At 51.3% G+C, this 23,209-nt stretch overlaps 1 protein-coding gene across 1 annotated transcript in view; it reads left to right on the forward strand.

Annotated features, from left to right (window-relative positions):
* The first annotated feature begins 2,222 nt into the window (after positions 1-2,222).
* The window catches only part of ITGA11 (integrin subunit alpha 11), a 110,511-nt gene continuing 89,524 nt past the window's right edge, over positions 2,223-23,209 (forward strand). The window contains exon 1 of the mRNA XM_036087083.2: positions 2,223-2,340. Coding sequence (XP_035942976.2) covers positions 2,289-2,340 — 52 coding nt within the window. The 5' untranslated portion in view covers positions 2,223-2,288. The remainder of the gene's footprint in view (positions 2,341-23,209) is intronic.

Here is a 23,209-nt window from a genome sequence, read left to right on the forward strand (position 1 = left end):
TAGTAAATAATGATCACATCAATAAATATGAGGTTATGTCTTGTCTTCTCAGCTCCATCCCTAGCTCCTCCAGCGTTGGACTCCTCTAGTGTGTTTTGCACGCTGAAAGAGGGAAGGCACACCTCTCCCCCTCCCCACCCTGCCAGATTACGCAAAGGCACACATATTCTATTCAGGACTCCCATGCCCTTGATGAGGACAATGGGAGCTAATGACGGGCAGAATAGCAGAATTGTTATGCGGCACCCACCGCATGGAGCCCCTTTAGCAAATAGTGTTGGGTCTTCACAGGTGCTTCTGGCAAGCCCCATTTACGTGGAGTTTGAGAACCAGCAGAGAAAGCCTGAATTTGTGTGCGGCAAGGAAGTGGTTTGCAGCTCACTGAATAACTGTTACCAGTTAGGATGCTCTAGGTTCAAAGCATCCTGACTCAAACCCGCTTAAACAACGAAGGGGACTCATTGGTCATAGGACTGGGAAGTCCACAGGGGAGCAGGCTGAGGGGATAGCTTGATTCAGGGGCTCAACAAGACCCTCCTGGACTTGGGTGCTCCATTCTGCCATCCAGCATCTGTCTGCCTCATCCCGACACCAGATTTCCCTTCCCCACCCCAACCCCTATGAGCTTCTGGGCCTACATGATTCTTTGTCTCAGCCTGGGAGGGGACGTGGGAGTAGGAGAAGGGAGGAGCGAGTTAGTTAGTTCATCGTTCCTTCCTTCATTCATTCTAGGGGCCCTTTTAGAAGAGCAAGAAAGCTTGTTTCCTAGAAAACCTTCCTTTGTCACATTTCCCTTTCTTAAACTATAGACAGGGGATAGCAATACACTGATTCACTTCAGCCTAAACCACATGCCTCCCCCAACATACACACATACACCTCCCAGAGACAGAATCAGCTTTTCCCTAAAGTCTGTGGCTGAGTGGGAGAGGTGAGGTTACCAAAATAAAAACCAGGATGGCTAGAGAAGAGAGCAATGTTGGCACAACACCCATTGCTATACTTGTATGCACCTGGGCCTTCCCAAAACCCACCTCCTCCTCCAGGACCCAGCCTGAATGGCAAGCCCTCTGGGAAGCCCTTCCAGTCCCTCCCAGACAAAAAATTCTACCCTCTGTGCACCCCCCCCACCCCCCGCATCACCTGTGCTCATCCACCTATTCATCCATCCATCCACCCACTTACTATGTTCCTGGGTGCTGAGGGCTGAGTCCTCAGTCGTGAACCAAACAGTGATTTCTACCTTAATGGGGTTTTCAGTCTGGACAAGGAGAGAAAAGTTCAATGATTATACCAACTGATGTATAGTTTCTCTACTAATAAGTACAATGAAGGAGAGAGAGAGAGAGAATGAGCATGTACCCTGGTGCAGATATGGGTTTGGGAGGTGGTGGGAAGGCTTTTCCGACAAAGTGATGAGGGGTGCCTGCTCTAGCTTTCACCATCTGGTTCATCCCACCCTCTGCCTCAGCTCTCTCCCTTGCTGGGTGGGCCAGCCTCCACACTCACCAACTGGGGTCCAGGTCCTGATTTAAAGTTTGTGCAACAAAGGTGCATGGGATTTAATTGTCCGGGGTTAGAACTACTGGGAAGGAAGGCGGCTGCGTTCCAAAGAAGAGCTTCACTGTCGTAAAGTAGGCACCGGATCCTCCTGGTTGCGTTGGGGTGCCTCAGGTAGGAAGGGCAGACAGAGTGCAGTTGGAGCAGGGACCTGCATTTATTGCAAGGTCATTAGAAGCACCGGGGCCTTTACATTCCAGGCTTCCCGGGGCGGCCCAGCAGGGGGACATTTCGGAATTGACGTTTGAGGGACATCCGCTCCCCTGGGCCAAGGGAGACCTGAGTCCTGGCCCGGTGTCCCCGGGTGACCTGAGATATCCCTCGGAGATTTGTGAAGCTCTTCCCTCTGGGAAATGGGAATATAAGCCACTGTTCCTGCAGCGACGTGGAATTTGGTGGCGGAGCGCGGAGGGAGGCGCCGCACCAGGTCTCCGAGGCAGAGGTGGGGTGGGGGGCGCGGGGCGCGGACGGCGCGGACGGCGCCGGGGCGCGGCACGCCGCCTGCCCAGGTGGCAGAGGGGCCGAGACTGGCCCGGGGCCCGGCGCGAGCGTGCCCGCGCGCCCCTCCCCGCCGCCCGAGCCCTCCCACTTCCTCTGCAGGAGCCGCGGCTGTCAGGGAGCCCGGCGCGCGGCGCGCAGAGCAGGCTCGGGGCGCCCGCGAGGACGCTGCCGCTCGGGCTCGCTGCCCCGTCGCCCCGCACCCGGGCCCCGCCGCCGCGCCGCGCGCCATGGACCTGCCCAGGGGCCTCCTGGTGGCCTGGGCGCTCAGCTTGTGGCTAGGTACGTGCCCCTTGCCTCCGCGTGCCCGTGGGAGCCCCTCTCAGGGTCGGAGCTTGGCCGCTGGTGGGGGACGGGGGGTCCCCCGGGAAGTGGCTGCAGTCTAGCCGCTCCGCCAAGCTCCGCAAAAGAGGGAGGCGCGCCCAGGCGACTTGGAGCTGGGAGTTTGGTGTGTGGGGAAGAGTTGGGGAAAAGTTGGGGAAGAGCTGAAGAGGAGCGCGGAGGGCCCGCGGCCCCGCCGGACACGCTGGCCACTGCAGGCGCCCCGCCGGGGACACTCGGGCGTCCCGGGAGCGCGGAGGGCGCGTGGCCCGGGCTGGGAGGGGACGCGACGCGCGGAGCAAGCGCCGCCTCGGCCGCCCTCCTGCCTGCGGAGGGAGCCGCCTCGAGTTCGGGGAGCGGGACACGGAGGCCGCCGCGAGCTGCGCAGAATCCCTCGGGCCGCGGACGGACGAAGCCCCAGGGCGGCGGCCCCTAGGCGGTGGCGAGCTGTAGCCGGCCGGGCCAAAGGCGATGGGCGCAGCTCCGCAGCCAGGGCCCCGGACACGTTACCTGATGCTTGGGGCAGGGACGGGGCAACCCGCGCTTGGAATTATGCAGTTATTCAACAATCTGGGGAAGCAGCCGTCGCCGACACGCGCGCCGCCCGCCTAATGCAATCCAGGTGTCGGGGCGCGCCGGAGACCTGGGTCCGGCGGGGCGCACGACCGGCAGCCAGAAACCAACGCCAGGCGGTCCGCACTGGGGCAACCAGCGAGGGCTTCTCCACTCCCGGCGCCCCGGCCCGACCCGTACCTGTAGCGCGGGGCGGCGGCCAGCGGCGCCGTTCTACCGGCGGCGACAGCTTTCGGGGCCTCTCCTTTGCGGGGCCGAGTGCCCCGGCGGGGACCAGCGCCCCGGCCTCGCCTCCCCTTCCGCACGGGTTCCAGGCTGGGGCCTGGGGCCGGTACCGGGGATCAGATGTGGAGACAGCGAGAGAGGAGCCTTCAGGAAGCACAGGTGCAGACCCCCCCAGCCCGGGCTCTCTCACCCCCGTCCGAGGTTACCTCGAAAACAAGTGCACACCCCCCCTCCCCCCGGACTATAGCAGAGCTTCTGGGAGGGCCTGTAGTTGAAACAGTCTCTGGCTGATGGAGTGCAGTCCAGATCCTAGAGCCACAAAATAAACATTAACGCTTTAAGTTGTTGGGGGAGGGGGTGTCAGGCAGGACAAAGGAAGAGCTGCCACCTGGCAAGCATTCATCTAGAAACCAGCTGTAGGAGGTGAAGCCCACTCTCGGTCACTTAGACAGGAGGGAAGACAACTCCAGGAACTGTCTTCACATCACAAGGAGATCCAGCCGTAGCAGAAGGGAATGCGCCCCTGTGTGACTCCAGATAGGCAGACCCATCCCACCGGACCCTGAGATGGAGTGGCTAGAGTCAGTCTGGACCTCAGGAAGCTGAGAGGGAAGTCTTTGAAATCAGAACCTGGCTTCCATTCTGGCTCTGCTGCCCACTAGCTGCACAACCTTGGGTACATTATGCAATCTCTCCACAAGTTTCCTTCTCTGTGGAATGGAGATGGAAATTCAGGCTGAGTTCGTAAGGTTCCCCAGACAATTAAGTGAGGCGCTGTCAGAAAAGTCCTTAACTCAGGGCTTGGTGCACAGCAGACAGAAGCAATGGTTGTTGGTGTTATTACTCAAGCAGGAATGGGGGTGGGGGGGGTGTGCGCTAGGGGAGTGGGGTGAAGGACGGGGACAAGATTTGTGACTCAGAATTCCCTTTATATGGAGAAAACCACCGTTGAGTTATGTCTGGTCAGTTTGGGTTCTTAAAATATGGGATTCATTAAACATATCAATCAATGTTGGAACGACATCTGCTTGCAAGGAACTGGGGGGTGGGGACCAACTATGTGTGCAGTCTAGGCCCTGCCTGGAGCTGGGAATAAGGCAAGGCCAGGGAAAGCTAAATAGAAGGATTAGGGAGTGAACGGCACAGAGAAGCTAAGGGCTGTGGTTCAAACAAGAAGTTCAGTTTCACTTGGATTAGCAAGGGAGGCTTCCTGAAGGAGGAGGTATCATTTCAACAGGGTCTTGAAGGAGTGTGGAGAGGCTTGTAAGTTAGAGTGTTATTTCCTGGGACTTATTAAAGAACAAAAAGGTGGATATTTTAAAACCACAAGGATGACCGTAGTTTGGACTCTGAAAATTGGAAAGGTCGCGGGGTCGATGAATTCATTCCCCTGGCTCTGGAGCAAGACTGATAATCAATCTCCCAACTGTACATCACATGGATTCAATGTGAGGATTACCAGGAAGTGTGCCTGCCGGTGACGGCACAGTTTGGCTCAGCAGGGAGACAGGGGACCTATCACAGGCCAAGTTGGGAGGCAGTCCGCATTGAAGCCATTATGAGTTCAGAGCCTCTGTCTTGCCAGAGCTTCTGCTACAAGCTGGGCAGGGTGATGGGTGGGCAAAGCTATCAAGAAACCAAGAAAAAAAAAAAAAAAAGAAATAGACAAGGCCAAAGACTTTTATAGCTGACATCCAGAGAAAGTAGATCCATTGATAAGTTTCTATCATTAACACATCGGTAGTAAGAGTTGATGAGTGATGATTATTTCTTTTTTAAAGAATTATTTATTTATTTTAGAGAGAGTGTGTGTGTCCGTGCGAAAGTGGTGGGGAGGGGCAGAGGGAGAGGAGGAGGGGAAGCAGACTTCCTGCTGAGCACAGAGCACCACATGGGGCTGGATCTCAGGACCCTGAGATCATGACCTGAGCCGAAACCAAGAATGGGATGCTTCAGCGACGGAGCCTCCCAGGTGCCCGGATGACTGATGATTCTTTTTTTTTTTAAGATTTTATTTATTTATTTGACAGAGAGAGACACAGCGAAAGAGGGAACACAAGCAGGGTGAGTGGGAGAGGGAGAAGCAGGCTTCCCACTAAGCAGGGAGCCCGATGCGGGGCTCGATCCCAGGACCCTGGGATCATGACCTGAGCTGAAGGCAGACACTTAACGACTGAGACACCCAGGTGCCCCGAGTGATGTTCTTTTAAAACCTCAGTCTTTACTGAGCACTTGTTATCTGCCAGGCTCCATAAAGGCACACAGGGAGATCAGGCACAGTGTGGGGGTGAAGGCCCTGGGGTCTCACTGCCTGGACTGGGTGTGGGCTCTGCCAGTTAGGACTCTGTGCTCTTGGCAAACTACTAAGTGGTTCTGTACCTCAGCTTTCTCACCTGCAAAATGGGGATGAAAATAGTAGAACTTACAGAGTTATCCAAAGTTTATCCAAATGAGTAAGTGTACATAAACTGCTTGGAAAGTTCCAGCACATATTATGCATTCAAGGAGGTTGTCTCTCTTCTCCATCATCAGCAGCAACATCAGCACTCAAGATACTGACCATTCAGTAAGAGATGTGAGGATGCACGGAGATGTAAACTGTCAAACCCAAGTCCCTAAGAGAAGTGTAAAGGAAGGGCTGGGGTTCTGGAGGCTCACGGGGGGCATACAAGGCCCCAGTAAACCCAAACTTTCCCAGCTCCTCTCCCAAAGACTTGGCCCAAAGTCTTGATCGTCACGGGCGTTCAGGGATGTTTTTTGCCATGGAGGCTGTCATGAAGTCAGTGTGATCTTAGTGTGAGTGCCTTGTGGCATTTTGTGGAGCAGAGAAGAGCCACGCCATGCAGCATGGCCCTCATGTGTCCCTGTGAGTGGGAGTCTTGTTCAGCAGGAAAACCGTGTCTGGAAAAAGCACAGGACTAGGCAGCCAGAGTGTGCAAAGACTAAAAAGACCCAAGCCCTGCTCTCCAGCTTTGGAAGAGCAGAGAAAGAGATGAAGCTTGTCCCACCCTGCTGGGAGCTTGTCAGCCAAGCCTCTCCGCTACCATCATCAGCTGAGAGCTTCTGGACCCTTCCACGTGGAAGCCTTTCCACATAGAGCCCTGAAGGGATAGGAGTGGAGTCTCACCTTCTTTCTATTTATATACCATAGCCCATCCACCCCACTCTGGACCCCCAGAGATGGGCTGTCTATCTCCTGGCCGTTCTCCTTGTCCTCGCCCACCCACACAGGGCTGTGGGCCTTAAGACACTCAGATGGTGACTCACCTTCTTCATGACCTCTCTGGAGCTCTTTCTCTCCCCTCCTGTAGGGGAAACTTCCTCCAGCAGCAGGGAACTTCCCTTCTATACTCTCCCCTCATTGCTTAGGACAAAACTTTCTTCTGAGCTGGCTTGGCTCTTTTTTTTTTTTTTTAATGGTAGGGTTTTTTTTTTTCCCTAAATAGAAATACAATTGATATACAATATTATATTAGTTCCAGGTTACAATATAGTGATTCAACATTTATATACATTACAAAATGCTCACCATGATAAGTGCAGCTACCATCTGTCATCATGTAAAGTGGTGACAATATTATTGATTATGTTCCCTGCACTGTACTTTTCATCTCCATGACTTATTTATTTTTATAACTGGAAGTTTATACCCTCTTAATCCCTTTTACCTCCTCCGTCCACCCCTCCACCCCCTTCCCTTCTGGCAAACCGGTTTATTCTCTGTGTTTCTGAGTCTGTTTCCATTTTGCTTTGTTTGTTCGTTTGCTTTGTTTTTTTATTTTTTATTTTTTATTTTTTTTAAAGATTTTATTTATTTATTTGACAGAGAGAGACACAGCGAGAGAGGGAGCACAAGCAGGGGGAGTGGGAGAGGGAGAAGCAGGCTTCCTGCTGAGCAGAGAGCCCGATGCGGGACTCGATCCCAGGACCTTGGGATCATGACCTGAGCCAAAGGCAGACGCTTAACGACTGAGCCACCTAGGCGCCCCTGCTTTGTTTTTTTTAGATTCCACCTGTAAATGAAACCATAGGTATTTGTCTCTGTCTGACTTAAATTTGACTTTAGTGCAACACCCACTGGGTATTATCCATGCTGTTGTGAATGGCAAGATTTCATTATTTTTATGGTTGAGTCATACTCCATTGTGTACATACACCACATCTTCTTTATCCATTCATCTGTCAACACTTAGGTGGCTTCCATATCTTGGCTATTGTAAATAATGCTGCAGTGAACATGGGAGGGCATATATCTTTTCGAATTAGTATTTTCATTTGTGGTGAGTAAATACCCAAGAGTAGAATTACTGGATCATATGGTAGTTCTACTTTTCATTGTTTGCGGACCCTCCATACTGTCTCCCACAGTAGCTGCACCAGTTTGCATTCTCACCAACAGGGCACGAGGGTTTTCTTCTCTCCGCATCCTCTCCGACACTTGTTATTTCTTGTCTTTTTGATACTAGCCATTCTGACAGGTGTAAGGCGATAGCTCAGTGTGGTTTGGAATTGCATTTCCCTGGTGATGAGTGACAGTGAGCATCTTTTCATGTGCCTGTTGGCCATCTGCATGTCCTCTTTGGAAAAGTGTCTATTCAGTATATCCGCCCATTTAAAAATCAGGTTATTTGGGGTTTTCAATATTGAGTTGTATGACTTCATATATGGTTTGGGTATTAACCCCTTATCAGGTATATCATTTGCAAATATTTTCTCCCATTTAGTAGATTTCGATGGTTTTCATTTTGTTGGTGGTTTCCTTCACTGTGCTAAAGTTGTTAGTTTGATGAAGTCCCAACTGTTTATTTTTGCTTTTGTTGTTCTTGCCTCGGGAAACAGACCCCCCCCAAAATATTGCTAAGACCAATGTCCAGGAGTTTACTGCCTGTTTTCCTTTAGGAGTTTTATGGTTTCAGGTCTTACATTTAGGCCTTTAATCCATTTTAAATTTGTTTTTGTATATGGTGTAAGAAAATGGTACAGTTCCTCTCTCTCCTTCCCTCCCTCCCTTCCTTCCTTCCTCTCTCTCCCGCCTTCTCTCTCTCTTTTTTCTTTTCTTTCTCTTTCTCTTCTTTCTTTTCCTTCCTTCCGTTCCCTCTTTCTTTTTTCTTTTTTCTTTCTTTTTCTTTCTTTCTTTCTTTCTTCCTTCCTTCCTTTCTTTCTTTTTCTTTCTTTCTTTCTTTCTTTCTTTCTTTCTTTCTTTCTTTCTTTCTTTCTTTCTTTCATGTAGCTGTCCAGTTGTCCCAACACCATTTATTGAAGAAACTGTCTTTTCCCTATTGTGTGTTCTTGTCTCCTTTGTCATAGATTAATTGACCATATAAATGTGGGTTTATTTCTCGGCTCCCTGTTCTGTCGCATTGATCTATGTGTCTATTTTTGTGCCCGTGCTATATGGTTTTGATTACTACGGCTTTGTGTTATAGTTTGAAATCTAGGATTGTGATACCTCCAGCCTTGTTCTTCTCTCTCAAGATTGTTTGGCTATTTGAGCCTTTTGTGGCTCCATAAAAATTTTAGGGTTATTCTAGTTCTGTGAATAATGCTTGGTATTTTGATAGAGATTACATTGAATCTGTAGATTGCTTTGGGTAGTATGGGCATTTTAACAATATTAATTCTTCCAATCCATGAATATACTGTATTTTTCCATTTATTTGTGTCATCTGCAATCTCTCTCTCTCTCTCTCTCTCTCTTTGAGAGAGAGAGAAAGAGAGCAAGCAGGGGGGAGGGACAGAGGGAGGGGGGAGAAAGAATCTTCATTCAGTTATTATTTTTTGTTTAAATTCAATTTAGTTAACATACAGTGTATTATTAGTTTCAGGGGTAGAATTAAGTGATTCATCAGTTGCATAGAACACCCGGTGCTTATTCCATCAAGTGCCCTCCTTAAGCCCATCACCCAGTTACCACATCCCCCCACTCACCTTCCCTCTAGCAACCCTCAGTTTGTTTCCTATAGTTAAGAGTCCCTTATGGTTTGCCTTTGTCTCTGTTTTTATCTGTTTTATTTTTCCTTCCCTTCCCCTATGTCCATCTGTTTTGTTTCTTAAATTCCACATATGAGTGAAATCATATGGTATTTGTCTGACTGACTTATTTTGCTTAAGATAATACCCCCTAGTTCCATCCACATCATTACAAATGGCAAGATTTCACTCTTTTTGATGGCTGAATAGTATTCCGTTGTGTATATATACCACATCTTCTTTATCCATTCATCTGTTGGATGACATCTGGGCTTTTTCTATATTTTGGCTATTATAGATAATGCTGCTATAAACATTGGTGTGAATGTGCCCCTTTGAATGGCTATTTTTGTATCCTTTGGATAAATACCTAGCAGTGCAATTGCTGGGTTGTAGGGTAGCTCTATTTTTAACTTTTTGAGGAAACTTCATACTGTTTTCCAGAGTGGCTGCACCAGTTTGCATTCCCCCCAACAGTGTGAGAGAGAGAATCTTAAGCAGGCTCCATGCCCAGGGTGGAGCCCGACACAGGGCTCAGTCTCACGACCCAGAGGTCATGACCTGAGCCGAAATCAAGAGTCAAATGCTCAACCAAATGAGCCAGCCAGGTGCCCCAATCCTCACTCTCTTTCATCAATATCTTACAGTTGTCAGAGTATAATTCTTTCACCTCCTTGGGTATATTGATTAAGTATTTTATTCTATTTGATATAATTGCAAAAGCGATTGTGTTCTTAACTTCTCTTTCTTCTAGCTCATTATTAGTGTATGGAAATGCAACAGATTTCTGTGTATTTTATATCCTGCAGCTTTGCTGAATTCATTTATTAGCTCTACTAGTTCGTTTTTTTTGGTGGACTCTTTAGGGTTTTCTATATATATCATGTCATTTGCCAATAGTGATGGTTTTACTTCTTTTTTTTAATCAATTGGGATGCCTTTTATTTCTTTTTCTTGTCTGATTACTGTGGCGAGGATTTGGGATATTATGTTGGATAAAGGTGGCAAAGTTGGTCATCCTTATCTGTCTCTGGGTTTGTCATATGTGGCCTTTATTATGTTAAGGTATGTGATGGCATCCTGGGGACTCAGAGAAGGTCAGCTACAAAACAAGCTTTTAACATGCACTAACGCATTTCAAAATGGTATTTCTGCTGATCCTCATCACTTCATGCCCCTACCCCCCGCCACTACCACCAAACTGCGGGCTACCATCAAGGATGGACAGCCATTTGAAACTATATTCCCCCAAACAATTGAGAACTCCAAAGATACCCACATCCCCTCGGTATGGAGTGCTTGCTAGAGGGACCTGTGGTCCGGGTGGGGGCCATACCCAACCCCCATCATGTAAATCCTAACTGTATAAATTCTTAGCTGAAAACCCAGAAGGAGAGAAGGAGAGGAGAGTAACTGCTGTTGGTCATCTTGTAAACCCCACATGAATAAGCTCCCAAAACATTCTGTGAAGGGCTTTCATTCTGTGTTCTTATGACCTGAGTCACAACATGAATAAAAGCCCACCTGCAGGAAAAAGTCGGCCGGGGGGGGGGGTGTCACACTGCCTCCCTGTCTCCATCCCTCATTTCTTTTTTCACCTGCATGCATCCTGAGCAGCAGTAATAATCTCCACGTGTGGGGCCTGGGATCCTAACAGCCTGGATCCAAATCCTTTCTTCTTGGGGGACCCTGGATAAGCCCCTCTGGGCCTCATTTTTCTTCATTTGTAAAATGGGGAGAACAATGACTTCACATGCTGCTGGGCACTAGACGTTAGATGATCTGTTCGTGGTTCATCTACATCAAGTGCTCAGAACAGTATCTGGCACCCAGTAAGCCCTCAGCTAACAGGACCAGTTCTTACCCTTCCCATCATTTATTATTTGACGGATGCCAGCCGAGGTGTGAAGCACTTTCTTGCATCTCAGTTAGGCCTGCCTACTGCTGCATGAGGTCACTGTCGCGGTCACCAGGCTACACGCGAGGAGTTAATGGTTCACCCAAGGTCATGCCGATAGTGTAAGAGGTGGTGTCAGGATTGTCTGGCCCCCAACCTGCTGCTCTGACTTAATCCATTCATGGTATTTCTTTGGGAAATGGGCCTGGAGAGCATTGAAAGATGAGTAAGATGCTCTTGCTGAAGGAGCTGTCCTCTGGGAAAATGAGATCAGCACTCAAATGGCCACCCACACAGGGGCACCAGCTCAGGAGTGACAACTCCCTTCTTCAAACTCAGCTAGCCACTGATTTCTCAGTCAAGATGCTGGCTTGGTGAGAAGTGGTGCTCACAAGGGGCCTCTGAAGGTGGGAGCCGCTCTCCCTCCCTTGCCTCACAGCTCAGGGCCAAGAGGGGCTCTACTACCTGCCCCCCAAGTGCCCTATACTCTGGACCACTCCACCTGCCCCCAGACTCTCTCTCCAGTCCGTCCTCAGGGTCCAGGCTCAGCAAGTCTCAGCTCCTATTCCCCTGATCAAAACCTGCTCTGAGCCCCAGTCCATTAACAGTGAGTTAATTCATGCTAAAGAGCCCTAATGAGTGAGACAACTTCATGTGTCCTACCTGAAGGGACTTGCTTTGGAGCTGGGCTGTGCCTTGAGCTAAAGGAACCAGGGGCTAATGGTGGAATGTCAGGCGTAGAGACCAGCCAGCAGACCATATAGACGAAGGAGGGGACCTGCCTTCACATAGTCCAGCCCCTCAGCCCACTATTCCATTGACCTTAAAGACACATCCTACCCCAGCCCTTGTGGATGATGGAGGCCTCATCCTCTAACTTAGAAGAACTCAGTCTGTGGCTTGGGTGATGCGCTAAAGCAGACAGAGGTTTTTCCACGTGGCATGTGGGGTGAGTTAGGCAAGTTGCTATAGCAACGTACTCCAGGATTCCAAACAGGATGACACAGAGAAGGGGCTCCTGCCTCTGCAGCTGGGGCTGACGGCTTTCTTCCTCCAGTAGAATCACCCAGCTGGGCTAGGCTACCAGAAATCCTGACCCTGCAGATTTCCTGGGCCTATTTCTTTGCAGATTGAGAAGACTGTGCCTGAGGAAGGTCTTGGGGGAAAAAAAAAACATGAAATGAGCAAGTGGATGCAGATTCTGAAGAGCATTCCCATATGTTCATTCTCTCAGTGAGGGGGGGCCAGGTGGAGCTTAGAGGCCCTGCCAAGGGGGTATGTCCATTAGATAGATGGAGAAACTGAGGCTCTTAAAGGTTTTCCCAAGGTCACATGGGGACTCAGGGACAGGTCTTCTGGCCAAAGATGAGGTTAGGAATCTAATCTGCTATACCTAATTTAAGGAGCAAGCAATGCTTCAGCAAAGGAATGAAGTTCTAATGGTAGAATTTCTACATTTCTGGTAGGCAAGTGGGATAAGATCATTGAAATCATTCTCTGTAGACCTCGGGATATGTCCCCAGTCTCCATAGTTCTCCCTCTTAACCTGGCCACCCCCAGACCCTCAGACCACTGCCCCCTCCTCCTGCCAGAAAGGTCACAAAGCGAAGTCCATCTTCTCTTCCTCTACCAGAATTGGTCTTTCCCTGGAGCTAATAGCCCCTCAGATCCAGTAACTGGTGGCAATCATAACATCCCATAAATAATTTGTGGACAGGGCTCGTCTCTGAGTTTATTCACACCATTTTCCACACATGCAGGACCAGCTACATAACCTACAAAACCTAGTGCAAAATGAAAATGCAGCGCTCCTTGTTTTAAAAAGGTTAAGAATTCTAGGATGGCCACAGCAGAGCATTAAGCCAAGGGAGGGCCCTTCTGAGCGTAGGGCCCTGAGCAGTTGCCCAGGTCACACACCCAAGAAGCCAGGCTTTCCAGATGCGGCACAGGCAAAGCGAAGCCCAGGTGGGGTGGGAAAGGGTGCTCCGTCAGGAAGAGAGACCTGGGAGCAGAGCAGGAGGGCCCTGGGACCTCCCTGAGGCCCAGGCCAGCTCGGGTATCATTGTCTTTCTTATTCCTATCCATCAGACCTTTCTCAATAGCAGCCAGCGTAAAGCCAAAACACAGAGTAGTATAGTCAGTTCCCTGCTTAAAACCTTCAACGGCTCTCTATTGCCGTTAGGTTGAGTTCAGACTGTCAGAGAGCTAAGCAGACCGTGAAGAGCTGGCCCTCACCTATGCTCAGGACTCATCTTGAGCAGCACCCACCCAACACCCGCACACTCCTATAGCACCCCCACCAGACGGAGCTTCCTAGTTTTTCAAACACACCACTCTCCCTGACCTTCATTTAAGTTGCTCCTTAGTTCCCATCCCACCTCCTCCTTTCTCCTGGCTGCCTCCCGCTCAGTCTTCAGGTCTCCACTTGGGCACCAGTTCTTCCCAGAAGCCTCACCTTACCCCGTCAGTCTGACCTTGGAGACCTGTCTGACCTCAAGACCCCTGCACTTCACTCACCACACAGTACAGCGATTGCTTGAACATCTTCTCGCACTGGACTGAGAGCAGAGACCACGTCCCCTATCAGACCCTGTGTCCCCAGCTCTCCCACAGTGCCACAGTCGATGCTCGATTAATATGTATGAAATATGTAAGCACGGTCTCTTCAAGTAAACAGAAAGCTATCTAAGGGCAAGATGGACATGTTACATTTTTCTGTGCATGCCTCCCTCAGGAGGTCCTAACACAGGAGCTCATATGAGCCAGGCCCCGTGCTAGGTACTCTAGTGGGTAAAAGACAAGAGATGCATCCTGTCCTCCAGTGGGTTTATGGTTGAGTGGCAGGGAGAGGATCTTTGGGGAAATAACTATAATATAAGGGAAAACCTACTAAAGGCTATTCCAGCTACAGATAAAAGACTTGGATTTGAGAGTTGAGAAAGAGGTTGCAAATGCAGGAAGTGTAGAGAGTGGATCTGGGCAAAGGGCCTGATGTTGGTCAACAGGACGCTGGAGGTTGCCACAGAGAACAGTAGGCTGAGGCACTGAGCAAGGTATTGGATTTAGCAGATGGGGAGCCATTGAAGGTTTTTGAGGGAGGGTAGTGGCGTGTTCGAATCTGTGTTTTGAAAAATTCCGGTGGGGGGGGAAGGGTGAATGCAACAAGACAACTGGGAGTGGGTGGAATGATAAGATGGCCAAGGTAGCAACCCAGGCAAGGGACAGGGGACACCAGAGTCTGACGGAAAGGGGGTGAGATGGAAGAAGAGGAGTGAGCCTGGGAGGCGCAGAATGGAGCAGGGCCTGGTCACCAGGGGAGGCAAGGTGTCAGAGAGGCCAAAGGCTGGTGCCACTGGCCTGAGCAGAAGAGGTTGGGGGAGGAGAAGTCGAGTCTGTTCGAGACATGTCGACTTCGTGGGGCTCTGGGGGCAGGTGGAGGCGGCCCTCAGGCGGTTGAAAAGGTTGGCCGGAGCTTGGGAGCGAGTCCGACTCCAAGTGCTTTGCCTGGGAACCTGTCACATAAACGTGCTTAGTGACACACAGCCTACATGAGAGAGGGCACCCGCAGACGGGGCCTCCTGCCTTCCATCCCCTTCCTAGGCCCAGAAGCAATGATTCATGCCCCAAACTTAAAGAGAACCCAGATTTTGATTTTAAAAGCGTTTCAGAGCAGAAGAAACCAAGAAAGAGGGCCAGGCCAGACCACAAGCCAAGCATCAGCTGTGGAATGTGCTTGCCGCTGACGGCGAGGCCAGCCAGGGGCAGAGACGCTGGCAGGCTCGGCAAGGGGCCCCAGCGACTGTCCCGAATGCGTCCAAATGGTCACCAAGAATGTCCCTGCTCTTTTCTCTTGTCAGTGTGTTGCTGCCTGCATTCTAGCTCATCTTAAAACTCGCTCTCCCCCACCACACCCCAGCCTGGGAGTTCCACTGGTCCCACATCATCCTCGCTGGGAAAGCTCTGGTCTGTCCTCCACCTTCCCATCTCCCCTCGTTTGGCCTGGAGGACTAGGGACCCGGAGGCAGGCAGGGGTCTGGGGGCTACTGCGGGGCACCCAGGAAGGCTCCCATGGCTTGGGGCAACAGCTACCTAACTGGTCTCCTTGCATCTGCCCTTGTCCCTTGAGGCTCCTCCCCCTGGTCGGCAGAGGGATGCTGCTAGAATGTAGGTCAGATCATGTCACGTCCCTCCTCTGCTCCCTTCTTACACTGAGTAAGAGGCCCCTTGTGATCTGGCTTCCCCTGCCTTTCTGACCTCATCCTCGACTCCTCCCCCACTTGCTCCTTCTGCTCCACCCACACAAGTCTCTGGAAGTTTCTACACGCCGAGCATCCTGGGCTTTGCACTTGCTGTTCCTTCTGCCTGGAATGCTCCTCGCCAAAGCACTTCTGTCATTTCTTCCAGGCCTTTACTCCAACATCACCCACTCCCGGAGGCCTTTCCTGGCATGGCCAATGAAACTTTCAACCTCCCCCACATGCACAAACAGACATAAACACCCTTCCTTGCCTCGGTCTCTCTGAGCTTGTTTGTCATTCTTTAGCATTGTTACCTATTTATTTACTCACCTTGTTTATTGTCTGTCTCCTCCAACAGAATGTAATAATGAGAGCAAGGATTCTTGTATGTTGTGTTTCCTTCTGTGTCCCAGAGTCCAGAGCAGTGCCTGGCCAGAGTAGGCAAGCAATAAATAGTTGCGGAATGAATGAACGAATCAATGAAAACTCACCCAGGCCTGCAATAGCCTGAGATCTCATTAATTAATCCCCTCTGAGGCAACTATCACCTTTCTTGTAAGGCCAATCCCTTAGGTGGACATGCGCTCGGTCCTGAGGCCCCCAAGGCTATTTGTTACTATGTTAAAGGCTTTCTTTCCAGACAAGAAGAGGCTCGTGGCAGTTGCAGGCAGGACAAGGTGGTGGAAGAGGGTCTCTTGAAGGGAGAGAGGCCTTGGGAGGGGCAGAGCAGTTCACAACAGTCAGCCCAGGTCAGCCCAGCTGGTCCAGTGCTATTCGGCATTATTATTACTGTGACTCAGACAGGTCATGAGGAGACAGACGTGGGAAAGGCTTGTTCTTACACAGTGCAAACCCATGTATATAATGGGACTTCCCAGGAAACAAGGCGGGTGGAGGACAAGTTCAGAGTGCTTCGTTCCCCACAGAAGGGTGGTGATTCAGACATCATCCATGTACCGCAGGATGCGACCATGTCATTTAGTACCCAAGGAGGGGCTGACAGAGCCCAGAGAAAATGGCAGGAACTAAATGGTAGGCCCCAGGTTATGCTCCAATCCCTGGGCACCACCAGACCAGAATCTGCCCCGGGGGCTTGGGAGAGCAGGTAAAACCCATTGTACAGGTGGAGAGACTGAGTCTGAGCCCAATGCGGTTCACATGACGGGTATGTTGCAGTGACTTGGGGTGTGAATCCTGGCCCTGACATTTACAAAGTGTGTGACCTTGGACAAGTCACTTCTCTTTAGAATGTATAAGGAGATTGTAATGCCTACCATGTAGGATTAGTATGAACAATTAGAAATGATACTGATTACCCCAAAATGTCTGGCAGGGATGAGGAGCTCAGTCAACAAGAAAGTTGATCACTTGGACTCTCTTTTAAAAGAACTTCATCTCGAGCATGGGTGGACCCACTGCATGGTTGGCCCTTCCTCATCCACAGGTCCCTGAGCAGTCCTGGGCCTCAGCAGCCTCTTACAAGGCCTCAGTACCAAGTATCTGCCTGAGAAGAAACTTGGAGCCTGAATATCCCAGACAAGTGGCCATCCTTGGCTTGCATCCCTCCAGTGACAGAGAGCTCACCACCTCACAAGGCAGACCTTTGTTTTCCAGCAAAGGCAGATGGAGTCATGAGCCCTTGACTCTTCTAAAGACCTGAAAGTGACAATAGACATTAGAGATAGCTTTGAAACCATAAGGAATGGACATACACCAAAACCCAAAGAAAGGGCTTCTGCATAACCTCCTGGGAACCAAACACGTCCGCTCCATAGTCCCCTCCACCCCCATCAGGCCTATAGCCAATAGCATCCAGCTTAACTTGGGTTCTGCTGGGTCTTTGTTGAGCTCTGTGCAGCCAGAGAACTTTTCAGAAGGGTGTGGGTGTATCCATTGTAGGGCGGGCCCTGCAGGCTTGGGAGGGAAGGCCCCCACAATTCCTTTTTTTAGTTCTTATCCAAAGACCGGGGCAGACAGACACAGCCATTCTCCAGGTCCCACTACGCTGCTTCCTCTCCTCCGAGGGAAAGCCCTGCCACAAATTGCATATCCTAAGCCTTGTCTTGCTCTTACTTTGCCCAAACACTCCCTGGGCTGGGGCTAACCCTGGGTGCACAGGGCTGTTGATCCACACGCCCATGACAAGCAGAAAATAATCTTAGGAATTGGAAAACCAAAACCAAACTGTCTGAGCTCTTTGAGCTGGTTAGTATGTCAGGAAAGGGAGGAGCTCACTGTCCAATTCAGCTTCCTTTGAAATGGCCACTGGCCAGGACCAGAGCGGACAGGGCCGCCACGTACAGCTGTGCATACTGTGCACTGCATAACTCAATCAACTGCAATATAAACAGCACCCTCTGCAGTTGTGTAGTGCCATGCAGTGACTGGGGGACCCGAGGGGGTAAAGTGGTAACAGTGTACATTAATAGAGCATCTAGTCCAGTGTGTGCCTTTTACAGATAAGAGAGCAGGGTCAGGAAGAAGAAGAAACTCGTCCAAGTTGTAAAACAAGTTAAAAGCTGTGCTGGGATTAGAACCAGGGCTTCTGGAGCCAAATTCAGTACTCTGAAGTTCTCTCCCTCTCTGAGGCTTCAAGTCTCACATTCTCCTTCTACTCCTTGTTGGCAGGTTAGTGTGTATGAGACTCTCGGAGGCCTGAATGCTTTCATTCATTTTCTCCCCCATCTCCTTTAACACATGCATATTGAGTACTTATTGTGTGCTAGGCATTGTTCCAGATGCTGAGGATAAGATAGGGAGACAGACAGACACAGTCCCTTCCAGGAGAGTGCTGATAAATGTTTAACAACTCGTTCTGGCTCTTGGGAGGAGGTGGGAAGAGTCCCTATTTGTAGCATTTGCCAAACACCGTGGTGTAAATCCTCCTGCTATGGTCCGTTAAAAGCCACTGCCGTGACATCACTGAAAGGGAAGATTGCACATATTCAGCTCTATGAGCGTGGTCTCCACAGCATACCACTGATCCCTTTCCTTGTGGAACTTAAACTCCAGGGGCACAGGGGACCATGTCCAAGTGAGCAAATAGCTCTTATAACCAACTGTAATTATCTTTATTTGTAAAAGACATAAGGAAGATGCTTTGAAGGAGAATAAGAGCTCTCCATAGCATGGCCAGGGAAGATTTCTTGAGGCCAGAACATTAAAACCGGAGGTTGTGAAGGAGCTGGCTGAGCAGTCTTGGAGAATAATGTTCCCGAACAAAGCAACAGCAAGTACAAAGGCCCTGAGGTGGAAAGAACTCTGTGGGTTTGAGGAGCAGGGAGGAAGTCAGTATGGCTGGAAGTAGAAAGTGAAGAAGATCGTGACGCAGGAACAGACAGAGCCTGCAGGGCCTGGTGAGCCCTGGGGAAGGGTCTGGAATTTACCCTAAATGCAGTGAGAGGACCCTGGAAGGTTTTCAGCCGAGAAGTGCCAGGATCACTCCAGCTACTGTTGAAAAGCGTAGCTTGAAGCTGAGCAAAAGTAGACGTGAGGGACCAGCTGGAAGGCTCTTGCAAAGGTCCAAGCACAAAAGGATGAGAATGACTTGGTGTGGGTGGTGTGGGAGGAAGTAGAGAAGAGGGGACACATTCGAGAGGAATCGAGGGGGTGGAGCCTGCAGGATTTGCTGCCCTTAAGTGAAGGAAAATTCTGAGGACTGACTTTCAAGCCTCTGACTGGAGCAGTCAGGTGACTGGTAACTCCAGGTCCTGAAATGGGGAGTGTTTGGGGAAAGCCCACTGGGGAGAGAAAATCTAAGACACCTTTTCGGTCACAAGAAGCGAGATGCCAGGAGACATTCCAATGAAAACGTCTTCGGGAAGCTGGGCATTGACCATGGGGCTCAGAGGGCAGGGCTGGGCGGGGCTGGGTGTGATCTGGGATTCACAGGGGCCTGAGCCACTTTGGGGTGAGTGGAGAAAGGCACTCTCACTCAGCTGGGTCCTACAGGTGTATTTTAGGGTCCCATCACTGACTGCAGTCCCCCAGGCAGCTTGTGGTGTGTACGGGGGGAGGGGGTCAGTTGATCGAGGCTTTATTTTACTTTAAATGAACTTGCAACAAAGAGATTCGTAACACCTAGAGTGGTGTGTTTTTATATCTCCTTCACAGCAGTTTTTGAAAACTTAAGGAAAGTAGTCCATTTTGATCACTTCCCCTGGCTAGAAAAAGGAGTAAATGATGTAAGGCAGAAAAATGCACTGGCTTTCATGAAATTGTGAGTCTTATTCCTGAAGGGGGTGATCCCCTGAGGGCATGAGATGGCTGTCCAAGGCTGGGAGCGAAAACAAATGTTAATTACAGCAAATTTCAGTTCGGTGTTTGCTGTTTTCAATTTTTAGGCCTGTTTTCCATGAGCTTGACATCTGCTTAACCAGCACATTGGCAAACTCCTGATTTCTCAGGCTCCTTCTCTCCATCTCCCTTCTCTGGATTCTTATGCAAGGTCTCTCTTTCAGCCCGCAGTCCGCCTGGCCCAGCAAGTGTTTGCTGTCCTCCATAACCCCCAGCGGTGGGGGCCCTCAGGACTCTACACGGCCACGCCGCCCGTGTCTGATTGCTTCTGATTTAGAGGATTTATTTGTGCTAAGTCACACGTCAGCAAGCATTAGGACCCTACGGGAATAGGACAGAGAACAGCTGAGGTTTTGGATGAGACAAGGAGGCTGAAGTAGGGGAGAGAGGGAGGCAGGCCAGGGCAGGAGGGCTCCGAGGCCGTGGGCACCCAGCATGTAGCAGGAGGGCAGGGCAGAGCCTGGCTGGGGAGAGCAGAGGGTGAATTGACGGAGGGCAGTGGGCAGAGCCACGACTGCCCTGGCTCCCATCAGCTTAGGTCCTTCTTAGATGAATATCAAGTTAATTTGGTAAGCTCATCCATGCTCGTTCATTCACCAGTTCACTCATGAGTCTGTTCGGTCAACTTTATTGAGATCCTGTTGTGTTCTAGACACCGTGCAGGGCTCAGTGCTGAAGAGGGACAGAAGCTGCCTCGACTTGGTGACAGTAGCCTCCCTTTTGGCACCAAAGCTCGGGTTAGCCTAGGGTCTGCCATGCTTCAGCCCAAGTGAAAACCTCAAAGACAGCTCTCTCGTGTCCAGGAATGGGGGAGGGGGCATCCCCTTTGGACATGAGTAGAGACCTCTCTCTACTTGAGAGAGGTGGGGTCTTACCCAACCCACCAAGGAGGGCTCTCCGCTGCCCTGCCTGCTTTCCCACAGACACAGCTGACCTGGAGGGGGCACTCGACAGGGCGCAAGGATGTGTCACCTGGGAGGAAGACAGGATGCCGCCTCAGCACGAGCACCCGGGCCACGGGCAAGGCGGTCTCGAAGCCTCCACCTCCCCACCTGTCCAGTGGGGATCAAATCCCCAATCACATGTTAGGGTTCAATGAAATACTGTACTGAGACGCCTGGCCCATCCCCGGGGCTTGGTAGGTGCTCCGAGAGGGGCAGTTGAATCCCGCTGGGAGATTCGAGAAAGGAGTGGCTTTGGATTCCCTGCTCTAAACATGCCCCACCAGCTAGATGACCTTGGTCACAGCGGGCAGCCTCCTGAGTCTCTGTTTCCATTGGTGAGAGAGGCCCAAGTCCACACTTGATGTGTGTGCTCGCTTCATGTTCGTTGAGTGACTACTGTTTGAAACACTAGGGACCAAGGGCATGCAGGTATAGGACACGGCGTGCTTCCTGCCCCTGGACTCTCCCCCCGAGCTGGGAAGGGGAGGGTCAGGAGGCCAGACAGTCAGGAAGGGTACAGGATGGGGTGGAGACGAGGTGAGCAAGATGGCAGGGCCAGTGGGACACGCACGGGGCCCTGCTCGTGGGTGGGTGCAGAAGAGAGGGTGGACAGTAAGAGAAGGCACACAGGTGGAGGAAATGGGCAGCAGAGGTGGGGAAGTGAGAGCAGTAGTGTTCCTTCTGTGTAGACGCTGTGTTAGAAGCCGCCTGGACCCAATGAGACCCTGAATATGAAAGCCCTTGTCCAGTTCATACCTCTGTACACATAGGAAGCCTTTTCAAAACTCAGAACTCACCCAGTGACAATGTCTAGGCCCCCTCATCGTACCCGCAAGGAAGCAGTCTGATTCCAATGTGCTCTTTTTCCACACATGTAACGTCCAAGAAGACATGAAAATACACATTGATCTGGGGCCCCTCCTCCTGGGAAGGGGGGCAGGTGTCCGCAGCTACCCAGTAGATGGCCGCTGGCTCGCCCAGAGCAGCTCACTGACAGAGGCAGCAGGGAATGAGAGCTGGGGACACGCTGATTCCCAGAGGAGATCACTGAGAGAGACCCCTAAGACATGAGTGATGTGCTCATTCCGTGCGGAATCCCACAGAAGCCTTCACACGAAGGCCTCTCCCTCCCTTCTCTACCAGTCTGAGGAGAGGGATGGTCCTTCTGAGGGATGGCGCCTGTGTCCCCTGAATCGGCTCCTTCTGCACTCCATCAGGTGAAATCATTGCACCGGGCTCCCTCAGGGGGCCTGTTCTGACCTGCACCACACGGTTGGGGGGTGGGGTGGTGGCGGGGAGCCAAGGATTTGAGATTCCGTCCAGAGATAAGCTTCCCTCCTGCTTCTTCAACAGAGAGAAGGAAAAGGAAGGATGGTGCTTGGCTGGCGACACTCATGGTTGGAGGGATAGGAAGGAGGGTAGGCTCCATAGTGCTTCTTCCCGAGAAAAAGGCAGTGGGATAATGACTAGTTAGCAGAGAGACATGAAGTCCATCCAGAAGGGCAGTCATTCTGTAAAGAAGCAAGATGCCGAGGAGTTGATTAGAGGAGGTGGAGAGCAGGTTGATCTTTTGCAAGAGGAAAGACCCAAGTTGGGGCAGGTTTGCTCACAAGCACCAGAGGCCGTCAGGGCCTTGTGGTCAGAACTGGCCTGGAATCCCCAGACCTGCGCCCCCTTCCCCCCAATCACAGCCCCCATTCTAGCAGTGGACCGGCCCGCTGAGTGCTGAGCCGCGGAGGGCAGGCGGGACGGGGTTCCAGCTCACTTTCAGAAGTGGCTTGAAGCTGAGGGGGACCAAGGTGCTGGAGGGGAGGGGGGATGGCCCCAGATCTAAAAGCCAATCTGGCAGGGACTTGCCCTCTTGGAGTGCCCAATGTTCATCTGCCTACTCTCCCCTCCAATGGGAGATGGATTTGGAAGTGAATCCAGAGGCGAAGGGTCACACAGACTCAGAACATCCTGACTGTCAAGGTTTTTAGACCACCAGGGATAGCGTCCTCATTTTTAATAAGGGGAAACAGGCCCAGAGAGAAGTACCCTGTTCAAGGTTCAGCCAGTCGGTGGCAGAAGCCAGGGGAGAACCCAGGGCTCCTGACAACCAGCCTCGTTCTACTTCCCACGGCAGTCCTAGCTCTCAGGAGGTGGGCACTGTATTTCTGAGTGGTCAGGAGCCCCTCCTCTGGCCTATGACCTAGGCGGTGTTCCTCCAGCCAGTTCTCCCCAGCGAAGGGCTCATTGCTCCCATTCCTAGAAGATCACAGGGAGAGAGAAGCCTCAGTCATTCCAAGGCCACGTAGCCGTGTACTCAGGGAGTTAGTGCCTGAAGCCCGGCATCCACAATTCTCAAGTAAGAGAATTCTGAAGGGAGTCAGCGTGCCCCCTGCTACATGCCCCCGATCTCCTCCCTGGGGTTTCAGCAGCACAGTCCAATGACGGTGCAGGGCTGGGCTTTCCTGGAAAGGTGACTGCATGGCCTGGCCCCCCACCAAGGCCACCCCTCTGACAGCTGGGTGGGCCCAGCAGCTATAGCCAGGGAAGAGAGGCCCTGGGGCCTGGTCCCCGGGGTTCAGGCAAGGAGAGGGAGCTGGGCCTGCACACTGCAGAGTGCACCACGGCAGTTCTCATCCATCCTTCCCTCTGGCTCGGGAATGCAAAATATGATCATTTTTGCCTGGAGAGTTCCCTTC

This window comes from Halichoerus grypus, chromosome 8, assembly GCF_964656455.1.
Source record: "Halichoerus grypus chromosome 8, mHalGry1.hap1.1, whole genome shotgun sequence".
NCBI lineage: Eukaryota > Metazoa > Chordata > Mammalia > Carnivora > Phocidae > Halichoerus > Halichoerus grypus.